The following is a 26,182-nucleotide window of genomic DNA, read 5'->3' as shown; positions in this document are numbered from 1 at the left end:
ATGTAATGTTTGAAAACTTCCCACCGACTGGTAATAAATTACCTCATTTCCCATTAGATGTTATATGACCAAAATTCTAAAATAGACACTGCTTTTTTGGGTGTATATGTAAATATCACTTTCTCTTATAACTAAGTTACGTTCATTCATAACTAAAAACACTACAATGAATAATGACCACATTAGTCATAATAAAAAAACTTCATTAGGTCATAATCATGATCATAAACCATAATGACTTATAACTAAAAAATATTTTCAACAATTATAGTGAATCATAACTATACATTACTTAACTCATAACTAAAGATCACAAAAAAAAATTATAACCAAATATATTGTACATTCCACTCAAAAAAAAAAAAAAAAGAAAAAGAAAAAGAAAAAGAAAAAGAAAAAGAAAAAGAAAAAAGAAAAAGAATATATGTATTGTAGAATGTCTCATAGAAAATAGATAGATAGATGAGGTAATCTTTAAATGCCAAACACTAATAAAAAAGATAGACCATTTCAAATTTAATTTGCTGATATTAAACCAATGAATGATGCAAAACAACATATATGAAAGAAAAAAAAAAGAAAAAAAAGAAAAGAAATTATGATGCAAACTCACAAAAGGGTCAACGACTTCATTTGACCGAAGAAAGTTGGTATGTGTCCCCCCAGTAAGTTATCATCAAGCATACTGTTCATCATAGATAGGCAATGTTAGTGTGTAAAACCTTACATGCATCATAAATGTTAAATTACCCTAACCTGTTCATTTTTATTACCCATAGCATTGTTAGGGTTTTACACATTATGACAATGATGATGAGATGATCATGATGATCTTAGTTAGGTAGGGAAAATATATTTAAAACGTAAATTGAATTAAATATGCTTCAACATGATTACACAACTTACATATGTGAAAGCTTGGACAAATTTTGTAATGAAGATGGAATCTTAGTAAGCCTGTTACGATCCAAGTATCTGTGGCAACAAAATTGAAAAAAAATAATTAAATAAAATTTCATTGATGATTCCATATAGTAGAGTTGCCACTTCTGAAAGAGAAAAAAACAAAAATGAAAATAAATAAATAAAGAAGAGAAAGAATTGTTGTCAATCAAAAGTTCCATCAAATGCCGTATGTGTCATGCATTTTACTGTCTACTCATTCAATGGAGCTAAGACCGTTCAGTGATACAAAAATGTGCATTATGAGTTCATCCCGGTCTAAAGGTAATAATAAACTAAATCACGTCATACAAAATAATGATACATTGCTCAGCTTGTAAATTGACTTATTTGTTTTTGCTTTCGGCAAATTTTTGAACTTTGAGTCAATTTGTTTATACTTTATAAGTTGGTCCAAACTAGAAGATCTTAAAAATTAAAAGTAATAAATTATTTTTGAAAAATAATGCTGAAAACAAAAAAATAGACTAACTTTTAAAGGTTATTCTTGTCTTATTTTTGTTAGCTTTTTCCATCGATTTTTTACAAAATGTTTCCAACCTTTTAAGGATATGTTTTCAATAATAGTAACTGGTTTTATGAAAATAAATAAAAAAAGACTTTCTTTAATCTTTAGAAATTATTTTCTTCCCAAAATAAGGGAGAATCATACGGAAATGATTAATCTTTTTATTTTTCATTTTATTGACTAAATTAGTTTCTAGATTCTTTGTGAAAAAGATGAAAAAGAAGGAAAACATAATTTGAAAATCAAACCAATCAAGCTGAGAGGTTTTCATTAAAAAAATAATTATTCTTTCATGAAGGTTAAGGAATTGGTGAAATTACCTAACAAAGAGTATATGAAGAAATATAGATTTCAGACTACATGCGCTCTCCTATCATCTATTTTTGTCAACATAAGTTCATTTGAATTTTGATGGTAAGCAGTTAATCTTCATAACAAAAAAATACATAATAATAAGAACCATGTTAGAATGTTAAATTTTCCTAATAACACTACATTGTCTGCATTTCATGTGTCCTAATCAAAAATAACTAAGAAAACTATGAAAATGAATTGTGGAATTGTAGCACTTCCAAAATTTTGAAATTAATTAATGCATTAATTTGACATAGAACATAGTCAAATCAAGGCAGAGTAAGAAAAATTTATTGAGTGTCGAGAAGGTGTCACATGTCATTGCTCTAATGACTTGTATGAATTATCCTAAATAACAATTTCATCCTTTCATGGAACAGAGAAGAAAATAAAAAAGCATTTTTCGGTCTCAAAAGCTTTGAATTGAACTTTTCTCTTAAGAAGAATGTCTACATCTATTTCACAATCAAACTTGAAATTATAAAGAAAGGATTAAGTAAGTCAATTGAGCGAAACAGTAGAAAATACCCTTACAAAGTATCAAGAGAAGTAAGTTTTCCAATTTCCTTTGGTATTTCTCCCTTCAAACCCTCACTTGATAAATAACTGCAACACAAAATATAAGTACGTGTATAACAATACTAATTATAAATTTAAAGAAGAAGAAAAAAAGGACATATTAGTAAGAGAATGCCCGTACAATGCATTCAATAATGTGTAATCAATGCATACAATTTAACTAAAACCTTGTCTAGCTTTTAGTGAAAAGGAAATTTTTTACATCAAACCTCTACCAAAATACACAAAAATTCATAGCTCTCCCAAAACCCTAAAAAAATGAGACATTCCTTGAAGTATTTGAGCATCCAAAATGTGCCTTGAGAGCTCCAAGGCCTGGGGAAATCACCCAGGGGCCTTGTTTTCAAGTTTCTCTCGTATTCTTCGGTTTGACTTCCAAACTATCGGTTAGTTTCTAATATTCTTATTATTTTCATATACTTGAATCGAGATTTTTGGTTTTGATAATGGTTAAGTCATTTACATGCATTTTCCATGATTTAGAGTAGTTTTAATCATTATTTTCTTACTTTTGCTACTTGTTTTGCATTGTACCATTCGTTTTAGTCACATGACATGATTATCATGCATCTAGGCCCAATGTACCCATTGACTAGATATTCTCATTGTTGCATTTTGTGGTATCTGATTGTTTTAAATGTGAAAAGCCCTGGTTTTATGCTCGTATGCCATGTTTAGCACCTACCAGGCTTTAGGAGTTCATTTTATGTGCTATTGCATTAGTTTCATGCTTTAGGTCATATATATATATATATATATATTGTGCTAACTTGGTTTTTATGACTTTGGTGTCAAGAAGTATCTGATAAGTGCTCTTCTCTCCTTTTGCATCTTTTTGTATGTATTTGCATTATTTCTTATTAATAGCATGTTTTGGATATTTTATGTAATGGGATAAGCTTCTCTTTAGTTTAAATCAGATTGAAGGATGCTGTTGGACCTCTGTGGGCCCACCATAAAATCCACATCGACGATTCGAACCGTAGCTCATTGAGTACTTCATCCTTGAAAAAAATCACGTTAATCGGATATCAATAACCATTTGATGATATCACATTTGTGCTAACGGTAAGTATGATTTTTAAAATAATTTGGTGACACAAATATAATCTGATTAATATCGATATTTGATTAAAGTGCTATTTTGCAGGAATAAACTACTCGATGAGCCTTATATATTGAACGGTTAAGATTATCGATACGAGTTTTGTAATGGACTTATGAAGGTCCAACAATACCGATGATTACCACTTAGTCCAAAAATAGAGTTGACCAACAATGATTCATCCCACTAATTTGGGAACACTAATGAGGTGAAAAAAAAAAAAAAAACATCCCATCATGTGGGACCCACACCACTTTAGAGCTATTAGTGCTCCTCTTTTTAGTGGTCTCACTCATTTTTGTAGAGTTGACACCGTATTCCTGCACAAACCAAAATTCAAAACTCTGATGGAAAGTTGACCAAATCTCCTACCTTTTGTGTCTTTTCATTTAAGTAAATAACAACACCATTTGCAACATCAATTAACTGCAATTCATTCGGAGAATTGGCCACTCAAATTTGGATTCCATCCTAGTCGCACCTCTCCAAGCACCACACAAATTCTTTTTTTCTCTCACACACACTCTCTCTCTCTCTCTCTCATCACCTTTTTTTTTTGTAGGCACGTGATGCATATAACAGTGGGAATCCTTTAATAGTGATGATGTCATCATTGTTCTGATGACATGTTTGATAGAGTGGATGCAAAATTTGTGCATGGGATTTGTAACCACACATCCAATCAATGTCGACCACAATCCTTGTGTGAGTGAATTTCCGATCACACTGCCAACTCAGTATTCAGCTGGAAAGCACTGGCAGAATAGATGATACATGGCTGACCTGCAACAGAAAGAGTAGATTCCGGCTGTGGTTCATCCACCCGGGGGCACTCCGACGATCAAGTCAGTATATCTCTCAAAGATAATCAATAGTGCTAAATTCACTGTTCATAATAAAAATTGCGTACCTTAGACCCATCGGGGGTGTCTTTCTTTTATAGTTTCCTCAATCCTAGTCCTCATAGAAGCCTGGCGTCAATGGACTTCTGTTCAGTGCTCATCTTGGACTCTCCTATAGATAGAGATAAACTCCCTAAGAGTGTTATCCTAATCTACACTAAAGTCCTTCCTTATTCTAGGACTCTTGTGCCTTATTCGCTTATCTTAGATTCCGATATCTTCGGAGATAATCTCGGCCTAACCGAGATCACCTCGGCGTCATAACCTGGACACGTGGCACATCGGCTGACACATCGGCGTCACCTTAGCCACGTGTTGGAACTCAGAAAATATATCCCCACAACTGCCCCTTAGGTTCTATTACCTCGGCATTCTGAGGTGATGGAACCTATATTGCTACTTCCTGCCAGTATGTCGGCTTAAAGTGTCTTAACCGAGGTCATCATACAGGCCGGCATGTCTTTTAAAGAACAAGAATTTCATTGAACTCCTTCACGCGTATAAGCTGTCATACATTACAATTCAACCGTTTCAGCCACGTGTCCTTCTCGTACTGGATCGTACTTGGTACGTGCTTCTAAATCGTCTCGCGTATGCGTGCGCCGTCTGTCGCACACGTTGTTTTAGGCACATTAATTCTGTTTTGCCGCCGTTTTAAGTTTTAACAAAACTTTCTCCCTCTCATCGTCGCTTCACTTTTTGTTCAATCCTCTAGCTTTTTCTCCCTCTAGCTCTTAGCTTTCTCAAACCCTCCATTGTTCAAGCTTTCTTAGCTCTGCAACTTGCTCCGTTTACCACTTCCGACAAGATTTTCACCGATCCCCTGCCTTTACAACCGTTGTCAAACTTCGGCAATCTCCATTTCGGCTTCCATTTTCCTGGTAAACCGCTGCTCCTTTTTGTTTTATTTCTTGTTGCTCTCTAAGAAGTTTTACTTCATTATTTGGTCGTCATTGCTGTTTTACTCAAATATTTGATTTCATGAATCATGCATCTGAGCGTATTTATTTCACAATTTTGTTTTTTTCCCATGTCTTGAACACTCGCGCTGCTCACAACTTTTCTGCACTTTTGCCACTGTTCTTGACTTCATACCTTTTGTACTTGCGATGTTCTTGATAGTCTATCTTTGTTCTTGAATCTGAATTGTATTCTTGTTTCTGTTTGCTGTGTTTTCCCCAGATTCTCGCCTTCAATCCTTGCTTCCATAGATCTAGGTTTGGGATTTTTCTGTAGAACCTACGAATTTTTAGGAAAAACTGAAACAATTCCCACACATTCTTCCCCAGTATTTACTTAAGTTTTTGCCAAGGTCCCAATAACCCTTTTAAAACACCTTCATTCTGAAACCCAGTTCCTCCTAGTTAGGCCGATATCATGGGTATGTGGAAACATAAGGTAGACACTCCGAGCAAATTAGAGCACTTTAGGCAGGAGTTTGACATCCCGGCCGACGTTCATCTGAGGTTAGTTAGGGAGGATGACTCTATCATGCCTACAGCTGATTCCATGCCCCTTCCTATTGTAGCTTTCATCGAGTGCGGGCTTCGGCTCCCACTCAATATCCTTTTCGTGAGATCATTCACTACTATAAGTTGAACCCAATGCAGCTTGCCAACAATTCCTACCGAGTTATTAATGGCATCATAGCCTTAGCCAAACAAGAAAACGTTAGGGTTACCTTAGCCGATATCCAGTTTTGCTATACCATGTGTGGCCTCAAAAAAGATACGGGCTACGTTTACTACCTCAAGCCGAGATCTACAATGTACAAAATCGTAGCCGACCTCCCAGACTCCAACAAGGGAGCTGGAGGCGACTACTTCATTACCTCGGGGAACTGGGAGTTCGCTCCAGATGAGGACCTCCATCTTTATCCTCTTCCTCGAACCATTTTTGTAGAGGGCAATAGTAAGAGCCCTGTGTCCATATTACTTGTTTGTTTCAAAGTCTTCGATACTCTATTTGTTTCTAATGTCTTTTTTTCTTACAGCTCTTCCTCAACCACCAAAGGGCTTCCGTCAGTCTTTCTTTCCCAACAAAGACTTGAGGAAACTTTTGGATCTGCCAATCCACAAACGGAAGGCCCCTCTTCTGCTTAATTTCATTCCCACGTATAAGTCAGCTCTTCCCGACGTCCCCAGGAAGAAGAAGAAAAGCCCTTCTCCGCCTTCTGCTACAACTCTTCAAGCTACCTCCTCATCTCGGCAAGATCAAGGATCAACTTTTGATCCAGCCGAGCAGCCGTCAACCTCGGCTCCTTATCTGATCCCAATATCCTAGCGTCAACGTCGGCGACGAACTGTTTTTCCTACCGGGATGGGTCGCCAGAAAGCAGTTGCCAAAGATCTCTTGGCCAGCATCCCATCAACCATTGATGCTCCACCAGTGCAATCTCAGCCCCCTGCGAAGCAGAAAAGAATAAAGAAGGCTCAGCCAAAAGCCAAGGTGACTCAGGTTGACACTGAAGATACTTTGCCAATTTCGAAATTGGCTGAGAGTAAGAAGACCACATCTGCTGCCGAAAAGAGGTCAGCCGAGGCCCAACCATCTGAATCCCCAAAATCAAAGAAGCCGAGGTCATCCGCTGCAACCACGACGGGGTCTCGAAAACAGGATGCCCCCTGGACTCCCCAAATCACATTGGAGGATAAGCCAGTTAGGGCTAACGACAGCGCTGGTGACATTAATGTCGGCGTTGCCCTTAGTACTGCTCTGCTTCTTCCCGGCGATCTTGACCGAAACGCTGAGTTGAGTGAATATGAAAACTATGCTCTGATGCTTCAGCGCTCTGTCCAAGTGAGTGTCTTTATTTGGATATTTTTCTTTCTTTCTTGTACTTAGAAAATTTTATAATAACTTTTGTCTTGTTCACTTTTAGGCCATCGAACATGCTCATTCCTTCTCAATACAATCCTTTGAGAACCGGAAGGAGCTGGCCGACAAGAAGAAGGAAGTTGCCAGTTTGCAAAAGGCCAACAAAAGCTTACAATCAAAAATGAAGAAGTTGGAAGACCAGGCCGAGGCTGCCATCAAGGCCCAAAATATCGCCGAAGAAAAAGCATAATCCGCCGAGGCCATTAAGAAGGTCCTTGAGTCTGAAAAGAGGGAGGCCGAGGAGAAAACAGCCCAAGCCCAAAAAGAATTGCAAGAGGCCTTGGCCACGAAGGACGCCGAGCTCAAGGTAGCCGATGAGAAGGGCTATAATGAGGGGGTGGCAGATGTCACGGCGGACTATGAAAAGCAAGTGAAGCAGGCATGCAACAAGGGTTTCACCCTTAGTTGGATGTCTCTTCTAAAAAAGCTTGAAGTCCCTGAGGACTCGCCCCTCAGGAACGCTGACGTCATTCCTCTTCCATTCCCTCTAGCTCTAAGTCAATCCGACGACAAATCTGAGTCTGAGGAGGAGACCTTGGTGAGGAAGTCAAAGGAGGCTGTTGGGACCAAGTCCCTTTCTCTGAATGAGCAAGTCCTGGACTTGACTCAAGATGAGGAGGGTGAGGAGGTTCCCAAAGATGCTACAGCTAAGAAGGCATCAGCCGACGTGATTCTTGCCGACAAGAGCCTTGATGAAACCCATCAAGAAATTGATGCCGAGCTTGCGGCGGAAAAGGCTGCCAAGGTGGCTTCCTAGCGGTCGTCCGAACTTCAGACCCAACCGTCTGTTGTTGCCAAAGAGTCTTAATTTCATGTTTTTCGCCCTTTTTACTTCTTTGTTTTTGGGATAATGTAAACACTTCATATGGCCGATGTGCCTTCTTATGAATACAACTTCCTTCTTTCTTGGATGCTTGCATGTTTGTCTTTCCTTTATTGTTCTTGTATGGTTCCATACTTAGAATATTTTCCATATCTTTAATATGTACTTCAATCTTGTGCAACCTTCTCGGGGTGACACACCTTGGTTATGCAAACTGTTGATTTACCTCGGCAAGTATCTAAGTATCTTTCTTGGTACAGCCTTGGTTTTACTTGTAAATTTTCTCATAAAATTTCAACAAGTGTTTAACCTTAGTTTAACTTCAACTTGTAAACTTTTTAAGTTTCAACAAGTGTATAACATAATTTCGGTTTAACTTCAACTTGTAAACTTTTTAAGTTTCAACAAGTGTTAAACATAATCTTGGTTTAACTTCAACTTGTAAACTTTTCTCAAGTTTCAACGAGTGTTAAACATAATCTCGGTTTAACTTCAACTTGCAAACTTTTCTCAAGTTTCAACCAGTGTTAAACATTATCTCAGTTTAACTTCAACTTGTAAACTTTTTAAGTTTCAACAAGTGTTAAACATCATCTCGGTTTAACTTCAACTTGTAAACTTTTTAAGTTTCAACAAGTGTTAAATATCATCTCGGTTTAACTTCAACTTGTAAACTTTTCTCAAGTTTCAACAAGTGTTAAACATTATCTCGGTTTAACTTCAACTTGTAAACTTTTTAAGTTTCAACAAGTGTTAAACATCATCTTGGTTTAACTTCAACTTGTAAACTTTTCTCAAGTTTCAACAAGTGTTAAACATAATCTCAGTTTAACTTCAACTTGTAAACTTTTCTCAAGTTTCAACAAGCGTTAAACATAATCTCGGTTTAACTTCAACTTGTAAACTTTTTAAGTTTCAACAAGTGTTAAACATCATCTCAGTTTAACTTCAACTTGTAAACTTTTCTCAAGTTTCAACAAGTGTTAAACATCATCTCGGTTTAACTTCAACTTGTAAACTTTTTAAGTTTCAACAAGTGTTAAACATCATCTCGGTTTAACTTTAACTTGTAAACTTTTCTCAAGTTTCAACAAGCGTTAAACATAATCTCGGTTTAACTTCAACTTGTAAACTTTTCTCAAGTTTCAACAATTGTTAAACATCATCTCGGTTTAACTTCAACTTGTAAACTTTTTAAGTTTCAACAAGTGTTAAACATCATCTCGGTTTAACTTCAACTTGTAAACTTTTCTCAAGTTTCAACAAGTGTTAAAACCATTTTTCTTCTCTCTGCCCCCTAATGTGAACCTAAGTTCCACTTGGGTTCTCATTATACATGTATTCCAGAAACAACGTTACGTATCTTTATCAGTCACAAGTGTATAAACAAATAAATCAGGCTAAAATTTTATTTATTTATTTCGGCAAATGACAAAAGAGCAAAACTTTATTTATTTACTTCGACAAACACCTCAATATTTGTTCTTAAAAAAAGCTTCCAACTCTTTTTCCTCTTCTTCGGCTAAGCCCGAGCCGAGAAGAAAGAAGCGTTCTTCATCCCCTTTCTGGAAGAGGATTTTCTTCAGTGTTTCTTCATTCTTCTCGGCTGGTTCCTTGCCGACATCCTCTAGGACCTCCACGTCCTTGCCTTCGATCTCTGCCTTCTCTGGTTCTCGAATACTGTAGGTGGATTTCATTGCTGCCATGGAGTAATTTCTTTGCCTGCAGCTGATCTCCTCTGACCTCTTCAATCCCATGCTCTGTTGGGAACCGCAATAGTTGATGCAATGTTGAGGGAACTGCCTCCATTGCATGCAACCATGGCCTTCCCAAAATGATGTTATAAGGGGAAGGTGTGTCAATTACGGTGAACTCTGTTGTTATCTTCTTGGTACCTGCCTGTATCTCCAAGCTGGTTGTTCCCAGTGGCCAGTCGGCATTCCATTGAACCCGACCATTGGGCTATTGGATTGCTCCACATCGTCTGGGTAAAGGCCAAGCTCCTTGTAACATCGGACATACATGATGTCACAAGAGCTGCCTTGGTCAATCAGGATACGCTTTACTTGGCATTCCCCAACCTGGAGGGATACTACCAAGGCATCGTTATGCAGATGATGCACCATCTCAAGGTCGGCTTCAGAGAAGGACACTACTGGTCCTTGGTACTCCTCTACCCAATGTCTCTTCTCCCCGACTTGGTAGACATGCTGCAAGTGCTTCACCTTCTGGGTCTCTCCCCTAATTTCGTTCTTGTTAACCTTCGAGTGAATTACATTAATTACCCGAGGTCCTCCTACCTGAGGTTGCTGTGTTGGGGGAGGTGGAGCTGCTAGTGCCTGAGGCAGTCTTGCTTGTTCTTCCCTTGTTCTGGCCTCATCGACAAGGTCTCTCAGATGGCCTTGTCTCACCAGGTCTTCCAAGTGTGTTTTCAGGGCTCTGGAGCCCTGAGTCATATGCCCGTCTTCATTGTGGTAAGCACAATGCCTGCCAAGGTTTCTTGTCATAAATTCTCCTAGTGCCCTTGCTGGTGTTCTGAAATAGGGTTGATTCCGAATTTGATCCAGGACTTTGTGAATTGGGATTCAGAACACAGTTGTCATTGCCTGTGTAGCCCTCAGTTCTATCTCTTGCTTGCTTAATCCATTGTTACCTTGGCCTCGCTTCGGCGAGCCGTTTCCTTTATCTTGCTTTGTCTCCTTTGTTCCCGACGTGTCTTCCTCGGCTCTGGCATACTTCTCGATTCTCGCCATGAGCTCTTCCATGCTTTTTGGCAATGTTTTTGCCAAAGATTTTCGTAGTGGACAGTCGTCTTTTAGGCCGTTCTTGAAAGATACGACCGCCACCTCTTGATTACACTCTAGTATTCGGTTGAACACCTTATAGTACCTTTTTGCATAGGCCCTAAGGCCTTCATCCTTACTGATCTTCAGAGCCATCAATGTGTCCACCCTTAATGGCTGCAGCTTGTTTGTCACGAACCTGGCCACAAACATCTCGGCCAGGCCTTCCTAGGTCTTCACACTTCCCTTTGGTAGTTTGTGAAACCAATCTGATGCAATCTCCCCGAAGGATGAGGGGAACACTTTGCAGAGCAACGGCTGGTTCCCACTATATAATGCCATTGAGTTCAAGTATAATCCAACGTAGAAGTTGGGGTCTGACTTACCATCGTATATTTGGAACCTCGGCATACTGAATCTCTTCGGTGCCTCAAACTTGTCCAACTCCACCGAGAATGGTGTCCTCGTGGGGAGGTTACCTCGGCATCGGCATTCTGTTACTTCCTCTTGAGGTAATCTCTCAAGTCCTCCTTTGTCTGCCCAGGAGCTTGGCTATCTCCCGACTTCATTCTTTTCGGCATACTACTCTCAGCTTCATTGTGGCCCCTTTTCGACCTTTCTCCATGAGTTGTGTCGAAGCACAGCTCCTACCTTTGAACGTGCCGATGTTCTCTTGGGTCTGCTTCTTTAGTGCGATGTGTCCTTCGTGATTCTTCTCTCCTTGACTCTCCTCGCCCGACCTCCCTGGAAGGCCGATGAGAGTGTTTTTCGCTTCTGGTATGCTGAGGGGCTATTAGGATTTGTTTCTGCCCTCCCTTCTAGGCATTGGCCGCTGGAATCGGCGTGTCCTACAGCGTGTATGGTGGCTGCATGACATTACTTTGCATCATAAAATTGACAACCGATTGCAGGTCTGCCAATTTGTTTTCCATCTCTTTCACCTCTTCGTCCCTCCGCAGGCATCTATCCTTCCATACCTGGAGGTCGTCCTCATTGTAGTATCCGCTTCTATCTGGTTTCTTTGGCACGTCGCCATCCTGGCCGACGTCTTTCTTGCTGTGATTCTGGTTTTGAGTCTCCTCATTACGACCATCTTCCTCCATATTAGGATCAATGTGCTTACCGTTCCCAGCAGGGGTTTCGTCCCCAATCTTATCCTTCTGTCCGTCACTGGCCATCTACTCTCCTTTCTTTCCCACAGACGGCGCCAAATTATGTAAGTGAATTTCCGATCACACTGCCAACTCAGTATTCAGCTAGAAAGCTCTGGCAGAATAGATGATACTTGGCTGACCTGCAACAGAAAGAGTAGATTCCGGCGGTGGTTCGTCCACCCGGGGGCACTCCGACGATCAAGTCAGTATATCTCTCAAAGATAATCAATAGTGCTAAATTCACTATTCAGAATAAAAATTGCGTGCCTTAGACCCATCGGGGGTGCCTTTCTTTTATAGTTACCTCAATCCTAGTCCCCATAGAAGCCTAGCTTCAATGGACTTCTGTTCAATGCTCATCGTGGACTCTTCTATAGATAGAGATAAACTCCCTAAGAGTGTTATCCTTATCCACACTAAAGTCCTTCCTTATTCTAGGACTCTTATGCCTTATCCGCTTATCTCGGATTTTGATATCTTCGGAGATAACCTCGGCCTAACCGAGATCACCTCGGCGTCATAACCTAGACACGTGGCACCTCGGCTGACATGTCGGCGTCACCTTGGCCACGTGTTGGGACTCAAAAAATATATCCCTACAATCCTTACTAACACATCACTGTTGGAAGGCACCTCATTGACATCTTATTGGAAGTAACAAAATGAACTTCTTGAAAAGTTGCCAAGTAAATCAGTGGCTCAAAAAATAAAATTGGAGCATTTGGTCAAACAAATATAAGGTTTTTTTTTAGCATATTTAAAAAAAAAAAGTCAGAAAGTCTCTATTTTGTTTAAGTCACATTATCTTATTTAAGTTATATCACCTTTCTACCACATTACTTCAAACTCAACCCATATTTTATAAAAAGTTAAAAAGTGCACTTATTTAGAACATCACAAACAACCCCTAATTCTTATTTTGGGAGTTAAAAATGTAAAAAAATACATATTTGTACATATTTTTAATTTAAAAATACAAATATATATATATGCTCATTTTCTAATTTGGAGATGCACTTATATAAGTATATGTTCCTATTTATTAATTTCAAAATGCACAATTATAAATATTTGTTCCTAGTTTTTTAAATTTAAAAGTACGCTAATATAAATATACATCCTCATTTATTAATTTAAAAGTGCAAAGTTACAAAAATGTGTCCTCTTTTTTTTTTTTTTTGGAAATTATGGGCACTACAAGAAAAAGCACATTTGGCGACCAAATTTCCCGACTAAAAAAAATTTGGTCGCTGAAAGTATAACTTTTGGTGACTAAAAAAGCATTAGTAGGTAAAGAGTTTTGGCGACTAAAAAAATTTAATAGCCAAAAATATAGTAATTGGCGACTAAAAATCTGTTTGGTCGCCGATATATGGCTTTTGCCGACTAAAAAAATTTTAGTAGCCAAAAGTTAGGCCCTTTGTCGACTGAAAAAAATTAGTAGCCAAAAGTGAGGCATTCAGCAACTAAATTGATGTTTGGTCGCCAAAAGTGAGGCTTTTACAGACTAAAAAAATTTTGGTAGCCAAAAGCTAGGCCCTTGGGCGACTAAAAAAAATTTAGTAGCCAAAAGTGAGGCCTTTACCGACTAAAAATTTTTTTGTAGCCAAAAGTGAGGGTTTTTGGTGACTAAAAGTAATTTAGTAGCAAAAAGTGAGGCATTCGGCGACTAAAAAGAAGTTTTGTCGCCAAAAGTAATAATTTTAGCGCGAGAATTTTATTTTTAACGACTAAAAAATTATTAGTAGCCAAAAGTATAGAATTGGCGACTAAAATTATGTTTAGTCACCAAAAGTGGTCTCTTTTTTTTTTAATAAATAATTTATTTTTACATAAATTATGTTCAATAAAAAATAATTATCTTTATATATATACTTTTATATTAATGCGGGTCTATGTACTATATAAATAATATATATTGCATATATAATCATATGGTGTTATGGAGGCATAGTGGAAAGAGGGTGTTGTATAAGGTTTATAGTGTGATGAGAGGTTGATGGTTCGAATCTCCACAAGAGCAGAGTGTAATTTTTTTTTTTCACGAAATCACTTTTGGCGACTAAAAGTTTGGTCGCCGATTCCTTGAGTATTGGCGACTAAAACATTGGTCGGTAAATGTATAATTTCAAAAAAATATAATTGACTATTGGCTACCAATAATTTAGTAGCCAAACATTGACCCTTTGCCGACCAACTAAAATTTAGTAGCTAAAAGGTAGGTTTTGCCGACTAAATAAAATAGTAGCCAGATGCTTCACTTTCAGCGACCAAACACACGTTTAGTCGCTAAAACATTCGCCGACAGGGTTTAGGCAACTAAGTTGGCGACAAAAAAATTTAGTTGCTAATTGGTTTTGGCGACTAATATTTTCGTCGGCGAAACTATTATTTTTTGTAGTGGGGTTTTATAAGTTTATTTTGGGCTAACTTTGAGCCCAAATTTGAGTAGGGCCCACATGTCTTTTGGGATGGGTCCAAAGAGGTGACGTGTTCCTTACTGCATGGCAAGTCACACGGTGCAGACGGTTCGTCAAAACCATCTACGAGTGAATGAAAAGTCGACATCATTTTCGTGTTCGTGAAATGGGAAGTTGAAGAGTTAAATGTGAGTTTCCTTAAATTGGTTGTCCCACATTGAAACTTTAAGAGACCTTATGTGAGTATATAAACTTTAGGTGGACATACTTGGGTTGGGCCCCAAGAGGCACTCCAAGTTTGTGGAAGGGAAAAGTTATGGACAAAGTAGGCTTTGGCTCAAATCACCACACACGCACCACCGTTCGGCCGTGCCGGGTTGTGGGTCAGGTCCTAACGTTAATTTTTTGGACAAAATTCATTTGAATTTTTCCAAAATTCTTGTAGGAAAATTTTGAATTTTGCACCAAACAGTTTGAATTCAAATTTTTTGCTCTCAACCAGTGTGTCCTTTCCAAACCAGTCTAAGTAGTTTTTCCAAAATTCTTGTAGGAAAATTTTGATTTTTGCACCAAACAGTTTGAATTCAAATTATTTGCTCTCAACCAGTGTGTCCTTTCCAAACCAGTCTAAGCAGCTTCAAACAAATTTTCAAACTATTTTAACAGATTGCACCAGACATAATCAAGTTTTTTTCCAAACAGATTCAAAATTGTTTCAATAGTTTGCACCGGTTTAATTCAAAATCAGACCTGTTCAGTTTGAATTTATATATTTTCGGCCCTTCCAAAAAGTCGCCACTTAACTTATAAATACAGGAATTCTTCTAGCAGTTTCATTATTTTGAAACTCTCTTCTTGCCCTCCGTTTTGTTCTCTTTCATATATATATATATATATATATATTATTCATATTAACTTTAGAGAAATTTCTGAGAGTATAGAGTACAGGTTCTAGTTCGCCGAAACAGATTGTTCTTAGTGCTAATACAATCTATGAAAGATCATTGTATCTTGGGAGATAGACGCCATTATTCCATAAGCACCTGAGAGGAGCGAATTTGTCTTAAGGATAGAGTGTCGCACACTCGACTTGATCGTTCTTGTTCTTAAGTTGTTTCGGTAAATAAATTCTGTAAGTAATTTTTTTAGTTTATTTGATTTGTTTCAGTTATTTATTATACACAGAAGATTGTTTCAACAATCTTAAGACATATTCAAATTATTCTGTTTATACAAAATTTTTCGTTTGTTTCATTTTCTTCCTTTCTTTTTCTTACAAAAATTATTTTCTGTGCTTATACAAAATAATATTTTGGTTAGAAAATACGAATAGTAATAATATACTGTTTGACAAATAGTAGTAATATACTGTTTATTTTATTTGACAAATAGTAGTAATATACTGTTTATCATTAACAATTTCAGAATATTAATTTGTAAAGTTGGTTAGAAATTAATTTTGGTTTTCAGAAATAATTTCTGAATTTTCATTAATTGAAATTCTATTTTCAGTATTTTAATTTTTGAAGTGTTACAGAAATATTTATCATTTTTCTGTGTGGAATTAATTTGTTTAAATAAAATTTTATTTTCAAATTATTTGGAAATAAAAGTTACAATTCTTGTTTCTTTTATTTTTACAGAATTAAATTATGTGTTTATGGTTTAATTTTCTATGTAGTATAAAAATTCTAATTATAAATTTTGTTTTATAATTTAGAATTCATGGCTACTGAAACTGGTTAAACTAATGTTCAAATCAGTACTAGTATGGTGACTACGATTGCTCCAACCCCTCATTCTTTTATGATTGTGCCAATCAATCACGATGAAAAGCCAGAGAAGTTCTTAAGAACTGATTTTAAAAGATGGCAGCAAAAAATACTGTTATATCTTGCCACTCTTAACCTGGTACATTTCCTCCATGAAAATGCTCATACTCTGAAAGAGGATGAAACTAATAGACAAGTGGTTGTTGCGGTCGATGCTTGGAAACATGCTGATTTCCTTTGTCGGAACTACATCTTGAACGGACTTGATAACACATTGTACAACATCTATAGTCCTATCAAGACAGCAAAGGAACTTTGGAAGTCCTTGGAGAAAAAGTACAAAACAGAAGATGCTGGCTCAAAGAAATTTGTGGTTGTCAAATTTTTGGATTTTGTGATAACTGATTCAAAAATTGCGATTAGTCAAAGTTCAAGATCTCCAACTTATTCTGCATGACATTCATGCAGAAGGCATGTCTCTCAATGAATCCTTCCAAGTTGCTGCCTTAATTGAAAAATTACCACAAGGATGGAAAGAATTAAAGAACTACCTCAAACACAAGCGCAAAAAAATGACTTTGAAAGAATTGATTATGCATTTGAGGATTGAGGAGGACAATCACAAATCTGAGAAGCGGGCTGGTAAGCATCCAATGGAGTCTAAAACAAATGTGGTGGAATATACACCAAAAGCAAAGAAACGGAAGTATTATGGAGAAAGTTCCGCACAAGGCTCTAAAGGAGAGAAAACTAAGAAGTACAAGTTTAATGGCAAATGTTATATTTGTGACAAATAGGGACATCAAGCTAAAGATTACCATGGCAAGCGTAAAGGCAAAGGAAGATCAAGCAAAAAGCTTGCTCAAGCCAATATGATCGAAGTGGACAGAATTTCTAATGATGTAGATGACGTAAATCTTTCTACAGTTATTTCCAAGGAAAACATTGTCGGAAATCCTAAAGAATGGTGGGTGGACACTGGTGCTACTCGCCACATCAGTGCCGACAAAAAGATATTCATATCTTATTCAATGGTGGACAACGGTGAACAACTATTCATGGGCAACTCCTCGACTTCTAAAGTCGAAGGACAAGGAAAGATTATTCTGAAGATGACATCTGGAAAGGAACTCACTCTCAACAATATGCTGTATGTACCGGACATTTGCAAGAATCTTGTTTCCAGATCTCTGTTGAGTATGAATGGGTTTAGCCTAGTTTTTGAAAGTGAGAAATTTGTACTTACCAAAAACGGGATGAATGTAGGAAAAGGTTACATGAATGATGGCCTTTTCAAAATGAATGTAATGACAATTCTTTCTCCTATGATTAATAAAAATACGTCTTCTTCTTGGTAGATTAAGACATGTTAATTATGGATCTTTACATAGATTAATTAATATGGCATGTTTGCCTAAATTTGAAATTGATCCAAATCATAAATATGAAATTTGTGTTGACGCAAAATTAACCAAAACTCCTTTTCATTCAATTGAAAGCAATACAGAATCACTTGAATTAATTCATAGTGACATTTGTGATTTTAAATCGATTCAAACTAGAGGTGGAAAAAAATATTTTATCACTTTCATAGATGACTATATTAGATATAGTTATGTTTATTTAATTTGAACAAATGATGAAGTTTTGGAAACTTTCATTAAATATAAGAATGATGTTGAAAATCAACTTCGTAAGAAAATTAAAAAACTAAGAAGTGATAGAGGTGGTGAATATGAATCATCTTTTGGTGAGGTTTGTAAAGAATATGGAATAATTCATCAAACCACCACTCTTTACTCATCTCAGCAAAATGGAATTGCTGAAAAGAAAAATAGGATTTTAAAAGAATAATGAATGCCATGTTGATAAGTTTTAGATTACCTCAGAACTTGTGGAGGGAAACAATACTTTCTGCTAATTATATTCTTAATAAGGTACCCAGAAAGAAAGTAAATCAAACACCTTATGAAATGTGGCATGAGAGAGTACCATCCTACAAATACTTAAAAGTGTGGGGGTGTTTGGCTAAAATGGCTATTCCTAGTCCTAAAAAGACTAAGATAGGTCCTAAGACTGTTGATTGCATATTCATTGGTTATGCCAAGAATAGTAATGCATATCAATTTTTGATTCGTAAGTCAGAATATTCCGAAATGTATGTAAATACTTTTATTGAATCTCAGAATACATCATTCTTTGAATATGTGTTTCCTAATAAAACTGGACAAGAGACTAGTACTAATAAAAGATGTTATGATGCTATTACTAGTCATGAACAAGAACAAGAGTAAAAATTAGATCAAAATGAGGAAGAGAAACCTAGGTGTAGTAAACGTGCTAGAACCTCAAAATCTTTTGGTCCAAATTTTCTAACTTTTTTGTTATAAAATGAGCCTTTAACTTTCACAGAAGCTATGTCTAGTCCTGAGGCTTCTTTATGGAAAAAGGTTGTAGATAGTGAAGTTGAATCCATCTTGCAAAGTCACACTTGGGAATTGGTGGATTTGCCATCAGGTTGTAAACTTCTCAGGTACAAGTGGATTTTCAAGAGAAAAATAAAAGTGGATGGATCAATTGACAAATACATGGCATGAGTTGTGGTTAAAGGATATAGACAAAAAGAAGGTCTTGATTATTTTGACATATACTCACCAGTTATTAAAATAACATCCATTAGAACTAATTTCTATTGCATCTTTGTACAATCTAGAAATTCATTAAATAGATGAGAAAACAACTTTCTTAAATGGTGAGTTAAATGAAGAAATTTATATGAAACAACCAGAAAGATTTTCTATTCTAGGAAAAAAAAAGAAATGAAAGTGTGTAAATTGATTAAATGATTATATGGTTTGAAACAAGCGCCAAAGCAATGACATGAGAAATTTGACAAGGCAATGATGTCAAATGGATTTAAAATTAATGAATGTGACAAATGTGTTTATATTAAAAACACAAACAAATGTTATGTTATAGTATGCCTTTATGTGGATGATATCCTCATCATATGTAGTAATAATGACATGATTAAAACTACCAAGAAAATGTTGAATAAACATTTTTGACATGAAGGACATGGGGATTGCTGATGTAATTCTTGGTATGAAAATTACCAAAATATCAGAAGGATGTGCTTTGTCACAATCACATTATATTGAGAAAATACTTCACAAATTTTGCAAAGATGATGATCATCTTGCTAGAACACCTGTGGATGTTAATTTGTTCCTTTCTAAAAATATACAGGAAAGTATTTTTCAATTAGAGTATGCCCAAATTATTGGAAGCTTTATGTACTTGATGAACTGTACTAGCGCAGATATAGCCTATGCAGTAAGTAAATTAAGTAAATATATGAGTAATCCAGAAATAGAACACTGGAAAGCTATTATAAGGGTTCTAAGATATCTCCGATTTACTCATAACATTGGGCTAAATTATATTAGATATTCAGCAATATTTGAAGGATACTGTGATGCAAACTGGATATCGGATACTAAAGACTCAAAATCCACCACTGGGTATGTCTTTACTCTTGGTGGTACGGCTGTATCTTGGAAATCTTCCAAACAGACTTGCATTGCTAGGTCTACTATGGATCAGAGTTTATAGCTTTAGATAAAGCTGGGGAAGAAGCAAGATGGCTTTGTCACTTCCTTGAGGATATTCCAATGTGGCCAAAATCGATGCCTGCTATATGCATACATTGTAATAGTCAATCAGCAATAGATTGAGCACAGAATTATATGTATAACGATAAGTCACGACACATTCGTCGTCGAAATAACACCGTGAGACAACTACTCTCTAATGGAATTATTACCATTGAATATGTGAAGTCTAAAGACAACATAGCGGATCCACTAACCAAAGGGTTAGCAAGAGAGTTAGTTGAGAATTCATCGAAGGAAATGGGACTTAAGCCTATTAAATAAGAGTTAACACAATGGCAACTCAACCTAGTTAACTGGAGATCCCAAAGATCTTCATTCAAAGGAACAACCGAGTTGTGTATGACTTATAAGGATCACTGGGAGTCAAACTCCTAGCCATTTCTATGATGAAATAGTGATGTCTACAGCGTTTTAGGTTAAGTAATACTTTTAATGATTTTTATATCTAGGAATACATAATGGAGTATGGCAGGATACTCTTCATAAGAATCACCTGTATGAGTGTAAACTGGGCCGATTCTATGAGATTTGTGAAGGGCTACAATTCTCTAAAGCACTTATGAAAGAGCAGGTTGTTCAGGGCTAAAATGAACACAATAGTGAGAACTAAACCGTGTTTGGTAATATACTGTGTAAGCTTTATTGTCTTGGTTTACACAAATAGCTGAACAGTTCAAGACATCATGTTCACTGGTTAGCTAGTAAATCCGATAGTGTCTCACAAGGGAAGTTTTAAAGCCAAAAGCTACCTATCTTTTGCAAAATATCTTTGATTTCTATACTCTCTGTAATAAGATCATGTTGTTGCATTTTCTCTCCGTCAAATTCCATTTATGTGGGAGATTGTTGGAAATTATGGTTTTTATAGGCTTATTTTGGGCCAACTGTAAGCCCAAATTTGAGTGAGGTCCACATGTCTTTTGGGGTGGGTCCAAAGAGGTGACGTGTTCCTTGCCGCATGACAAGTCACACGGTGCAGACGGTTTGTCAAAACTATTTATGAGTGAATGATAAGTTGACGTCGTTTTCGGGTTCGTGGAATAGGAAGTTAAAGAGTTAAATGTGAGTTTCCTTAAATTGGTTGTCCCACGTTAAATCTTTAAGAGAGCTTATGTAAGTATATAAGCTCGAGGTGGACATACTTGGGTTGGGCCCCAAGGGGCACCCCAAGTTTGGGAAGGGAGGAGTTATGGACAAAGTGGGCTTTGGCTCAAACCACTACACTCGCGCGTGATTCGCCGTCGCAGTCCGTCTGGCTGGCCGAGCCGTGCCGTGTTGGGTGCGAGTTGTGGGTTGGGTCCTAACATTAATTTTTTGGACAAAATTCATTTGAATTTTTCCAAAATTCGTGCAGGAAACATTTGAATTTTGCACCAAACAATTTGAATTCAAAATTTTTGCTCCCAACCAGTGTGTCCTTTCCAAATCAGTCTAAGCAGATTCAAATAGATTTTCAAACTGTTTTAATAGATTGTGCCGGGCAGATTCAAGTTCTTTCCCAGACAGATTCAAAACTGTTTCAACAGTTTGCACCGGTTTAATTCAAAATCAGACCTGTTTAGTTTGAATTTATACCTATTCGACCCTTCCAAAAAGGCACCACTTAGCCTATAAATATAAGAATTCTTCTAGTAGTTTCATCATATGAAATTCTCTTCTTGCCTTTCATTTTGTGCTCTTGCATATATATATATATATTCTTCATATTAATTTTAGAGAAATTTTTGAGAGTATAGAACACATGTTCTAGTTCACCAAAACAGATTGTTTTTAGTGCTAATACAATCTGTGAAAGATCAGTGTATCCTAGGAGATAGAAGCCATTATTTCGTAAGCAGCTGAGCGGGGAAAATCTGTCTTAAGGATAGAGTGTCACACACTCGACTTGATCATTCTTGTTCTTAAGTTGTTTTGGTAAATAAATTCTGTAAGTAATTTATTTTGTTTATTTGATTTGTTTCAGTTATTTATTATACACAGAAGATTGTTCCAACATTTTTAACATAAAAGTGAAAACACAAACTGCAAAATAAATATCGCGTAGTAGATAAATGGATGTGGACTTAAATTTTATCTCCCGATTTTAAAACAATAAAACTTAGGATGAATCACGTGCTTCCAAATCATGAATTCGAACCTCCTAACAGTGAAGTGATTACTACAGTGTGAGTATCACTCTCACAATCCACGATACAAATGCTATTGTTTTTGAATGACAGAGAAATGGAGAGATAGTATTTTTTGAATGATATTCGATTAATCATAATATGTTATACGTATTTGATTAGTAACCAAAGAGTCTCTAACTACTCCCGTCTCTATCTTCTTGATGAGATGGGTTTGTTAAGCTCATATCCATATCCTTTGGATAAGGTAGTTAATTCAAATTATATGGATCTCTTGATGGATCATGGGTCATGCCACCATGGGCGTCCAAACCCGGGTCCGAACCTTTCAAAACCCTCGAGCGGCTAGTCTTTCGGCAACAATAGTGGCAGCTATTTGATAGTACACACTTCTTTTATAATGGTAATGAGTGAAAGTTTTTCCAACAATCCCAATACCATGAGGCGAATAGAGCATCACAATGTAAACTCAAAGGAAGTTCACAGCTTGGATGATGTTCACAGCTCCGAGGACGTTGACCTTGTAATGAAAAGTTTTTTTAAAAAACACAAAAATACAACCAAAAAAAAAAAAAATTTGTGAAAACTATTTGACTTTTTTTGGGTACTGAACTTAAGAACATATGCCAAAAAAAATGGCAATACAAGGCTGAATTAAAAGGCATTAGTTCGGTAATGTCTAACTGAATATTATTCATATGTGCAGCACTTATCCGAACTTCTTTACTCATATATTCAGCACTTTGGATGTAATCTTAATGCACACTTATGTTTTCGTCATGTGATGAATTTTAGTTTTATTTGTTAATCAAACTGGTTGATGCATACTTATCTTTGTTTGTTGAACTTTGATAGGCCAAACTTGTTCACAAACACAGGACTCTCCATTCTTGTAATGTTTGGTAACACATGTCCAAACATGTACAAATTATTCGCTAACACAAGTTTGACTGTAGGTAATTTGTTCAGCAACACAGGTCCAAACATGATGGCAGAGAGATTGACAACAAAGAGAAATCGGCGATGAGAGAGATTAGCTGTGACAAAGATCAACGATGGATAGATCGACGACGGTAATATCAACGGCGCAGCTCTCTCTACGGTGAGAGAAAGATTAGTGAGTGTAAAATGAGAGGAAGATTGTTGAGTTCAACTGTTAAGAGTTTTGGGAGATGAAGGGTTTTTAGGGGTATGCATTTCGGTGGGTTTGATGTTTTTAGAAGGATAATTTTAATATTATTTTGGGGCTTGTTAGAAATTTCTAGGGTTTTGAATTTTGTAAGTGGGGGTTCAAAGTATTAATTAGGGTGTTAATAGCAGTCCTCTTTAAAATTTGAAACTCTAAGGACTTTGATTAGAAGAAAACTTTTGACGTCATAGAAATCTGGCACAAATATATATGGAGAGATGTATTTCTATTTTTTTGTTTATATATATAAATATTTGTTCTCATTTTTTTTTGTGGTGAGAAAGTTATATACCATTTTATGATTTATGTAGTAAAATTTTATCATGTTGTTAGGAATTGCATATAATAGCATCTCCTAATTTTGTAAGCGGTTCACAAGTTTTCAAAAATAAAAATAAATACTAAGCTATCTTTTTCTTAAACTTTTAAACCCAATTTTTATAAATATAAGCAGAAAATTAAAAGTTGTTTAAGAAAACCGTACAGTCCTGTAACTGTGCACGAAGCATTGTCACAGTCGCAATTCACCAAATTGGTGAACCTGTTATTGCAATCGGAAGCTGAGAATTCACTAGCAACAACAAGCTTTGATGTCCGTGGAAAGTGTCCAAATAGGGCATTGATAGCATACACTGCAAATGAATAGAGGCACATGAACGAACAGAACCATGAATAAATAAATATTAAATAAATAAATAATTGTAAGATTTAATTCCGTTAACAAATTAAATTTTAATTTTGTAATTATTTCAATTTAAGCGGTTAACTTTTAAAATATTATCAATCCTAACAATTTGTTAGTTAATAAGAACAACTTAAATAATTTAATTACTTTTTGCCTGTGATGTTGGACCAAGGAAGTAATGAGATGGGTTGCAGTGAGCTGGAGAATGAAAGGAGTAGCGGAGGCATTGGATTAGAAAAGAGGAAGGTAGGAAGGGTGGTGATGAACGACGACAAAGGTTGAAGGTAGTTATCAACAAAAATGAAGGGAAAAAAGTGATTAAATTGTCTATATTGTCAATTCTCCATTAACTATAGCCAACGAATACAAACCAATAGTTAGTTTTAATACTATTTTAAAAGTTCAGGATTTAAATTAAAATAATTAAAAAAATATTAAAATTTAATTTGTTACTGAGATCAAATCTTACAATGTTTTTTTTTCTTTTATAATTTCTTCAATTAATAAATATGATTGATTAGATTTTAGAAGTAAAAACAAATGTGTTGAAAAAGAAAAAGAAAAAGGAATATATATACACCCAAGCGTTTTTTATCCATGCAAATACGTGAGTTATATAAATAAAATTTTTAAAATACAAGTAACAATTATTAACCATTATTATTTTGTGAATTAATTTTTAAGTGATAATGGAATTATGGATAGATTTATTTTTTTTTTAAATGATAAAGGGTATTCTTTACATACAAAAAAAAGTAAAAGTTTCAAGATATTAACTTCAACTTTTGCTTTGTATAATAGTACAAACTAGAAATTGGCTATGCAATCTACGTATTATTTTTAAAAAAAAAAAAATATATTTAATGGTACGATGTGTGTTATAAAAAAATTTAATTTAATTTAAAATTAAAATTAAAATTAAAGTATGATTTTAATTATTTATTTTGATAATATTTGCGCTATCATTCTATAAAATATATTACTTGAATACTTATATATATATATATTAATTTTAGTTAAATTATTTGTGTATTTTAATAATTTCAGTTCTATCATATTATAAAAGTGTAGTTATCATATAATAATTTTGTATGATATCTATTAAATTATAAGATAGTAATTAATACTCATATTGATATTAAAAATAATAGTTAAATTAGATGAACAATTAGGTATCGTTTGGTAACACTTACGTTTTCAGTTTTCTGTTTATATTTACAAAATTTTAAAAAACTCAAATAAAAACTTGTTTGGTAAAATTTTTGATTTATAAATTAGTAGTCTCAGTTTATAAATTTGGCCAAAAAATAAAAATACAAAAAATGTATTTTTATTTTGAGTTTTCAGTTTTTTTTTTTTACCACCTAACACTAGCCACCACCCACTACCATTTTCCACCACCGTCTTCCGCCACCACCACCCACCAACCACCCACCAGCCACCACCAGCTACCACCCACTTGCCATCCACTCGCCACCACCACCACCCACCCCTCGCCACCATCACCTACCACCCACCCACCACCCATCTGCCACCACCACCCACCACCCACCACCACCACCACCACCATCACCTACCACCCACCCGCCACCCACCTGCCACCACCACCTACCACTACCACCACCCACTCGCTACCACCGACCACCCGCCACCGTCACCCACCCACCCAGCACCACCACCACCACCACCCACTTGCTACCACCCTCCACCGTCACCCACCCGCCACCACCCACTACCACCCGCCATCCACTTGCCACCACCACCCACCACTACCACCATCCACTCGCTACCACCGACCACCCGCCACCGTCACCAACCCACCCAGCACCACCACCACCCGCCACACACCTGCCACCACCACCCACCACCCGCCACCACCACCCACTCGCTACCACTCGCCACCGTCACCCACCCGCCACCACCCACCACCACCCGCCATCCGCCATCCACTTGCCACCACCACCCACCAACCGCCACCACCACCCACTCGCTACCACCCACCACCCGCCACCGTCACCCACCCACCCATCACCACCACCCGCCATCCGCCATCCACCTGCCACCACCACCACCCACTCGCTACCACCCACCACCCGCCACCGTCACCCACCCACCCATCACACCTACCCGCCACCACCACCCATCCGCCGCCACCACTCGCCATCCGCCACCCACTTGCCACCACCACCCACCACCCGTCACCACCACCCGCCGCCACCACCACCACCCACTCGCTACCACCCGCCACCGTCACCTACCTACCCA

At 36.7% G+C, this 26,182-nt stretch overlaps 1 protein-coding gene across 1 annotated transcript in view; it reads right to left on the bottom strand.

The window, feature by feature from the left end:
- Positions 1-26,182, bottom strand: part of LOC114289342 (putative LRR receptor-like serine/threonine-protein kinase At1g53420) — a 129,741-nt gene that overhangs the window by 78,688 nt on the left and 24,871 nt on the right. Inside the window, 4 exon segments of the mRNA XM_082887558.1 lie at positions 614-685; positions 907-975; positions 2,360-2,431; positions 23,717-23,864. Of these exon segments, the coding sequence (XP_082743684.1) occupies positions 614-685; positions 907-975; positions 2,360-2,431; positions 23,717-23,864 (361 nt within the window).

The sequence above is a fragment of the Camellia sinensis genome, chromosome 9 (assembly GCF_055761805.1).
Source record: "Camellia sinensis isolate YWXY chromosome 9, ASM5576180v1, whole genome shotgun sequence".
NCBI lineage: Eukaryota > Viridiplantae > Streptophyta > Magnoliopsida > Ericales > Theaceae > Camellia > Camellia sinensis.
Note: the sequence above shows the minus strand (reverse complement) of the source record. Positions and strands in the feature narration are given on the sequence as shown.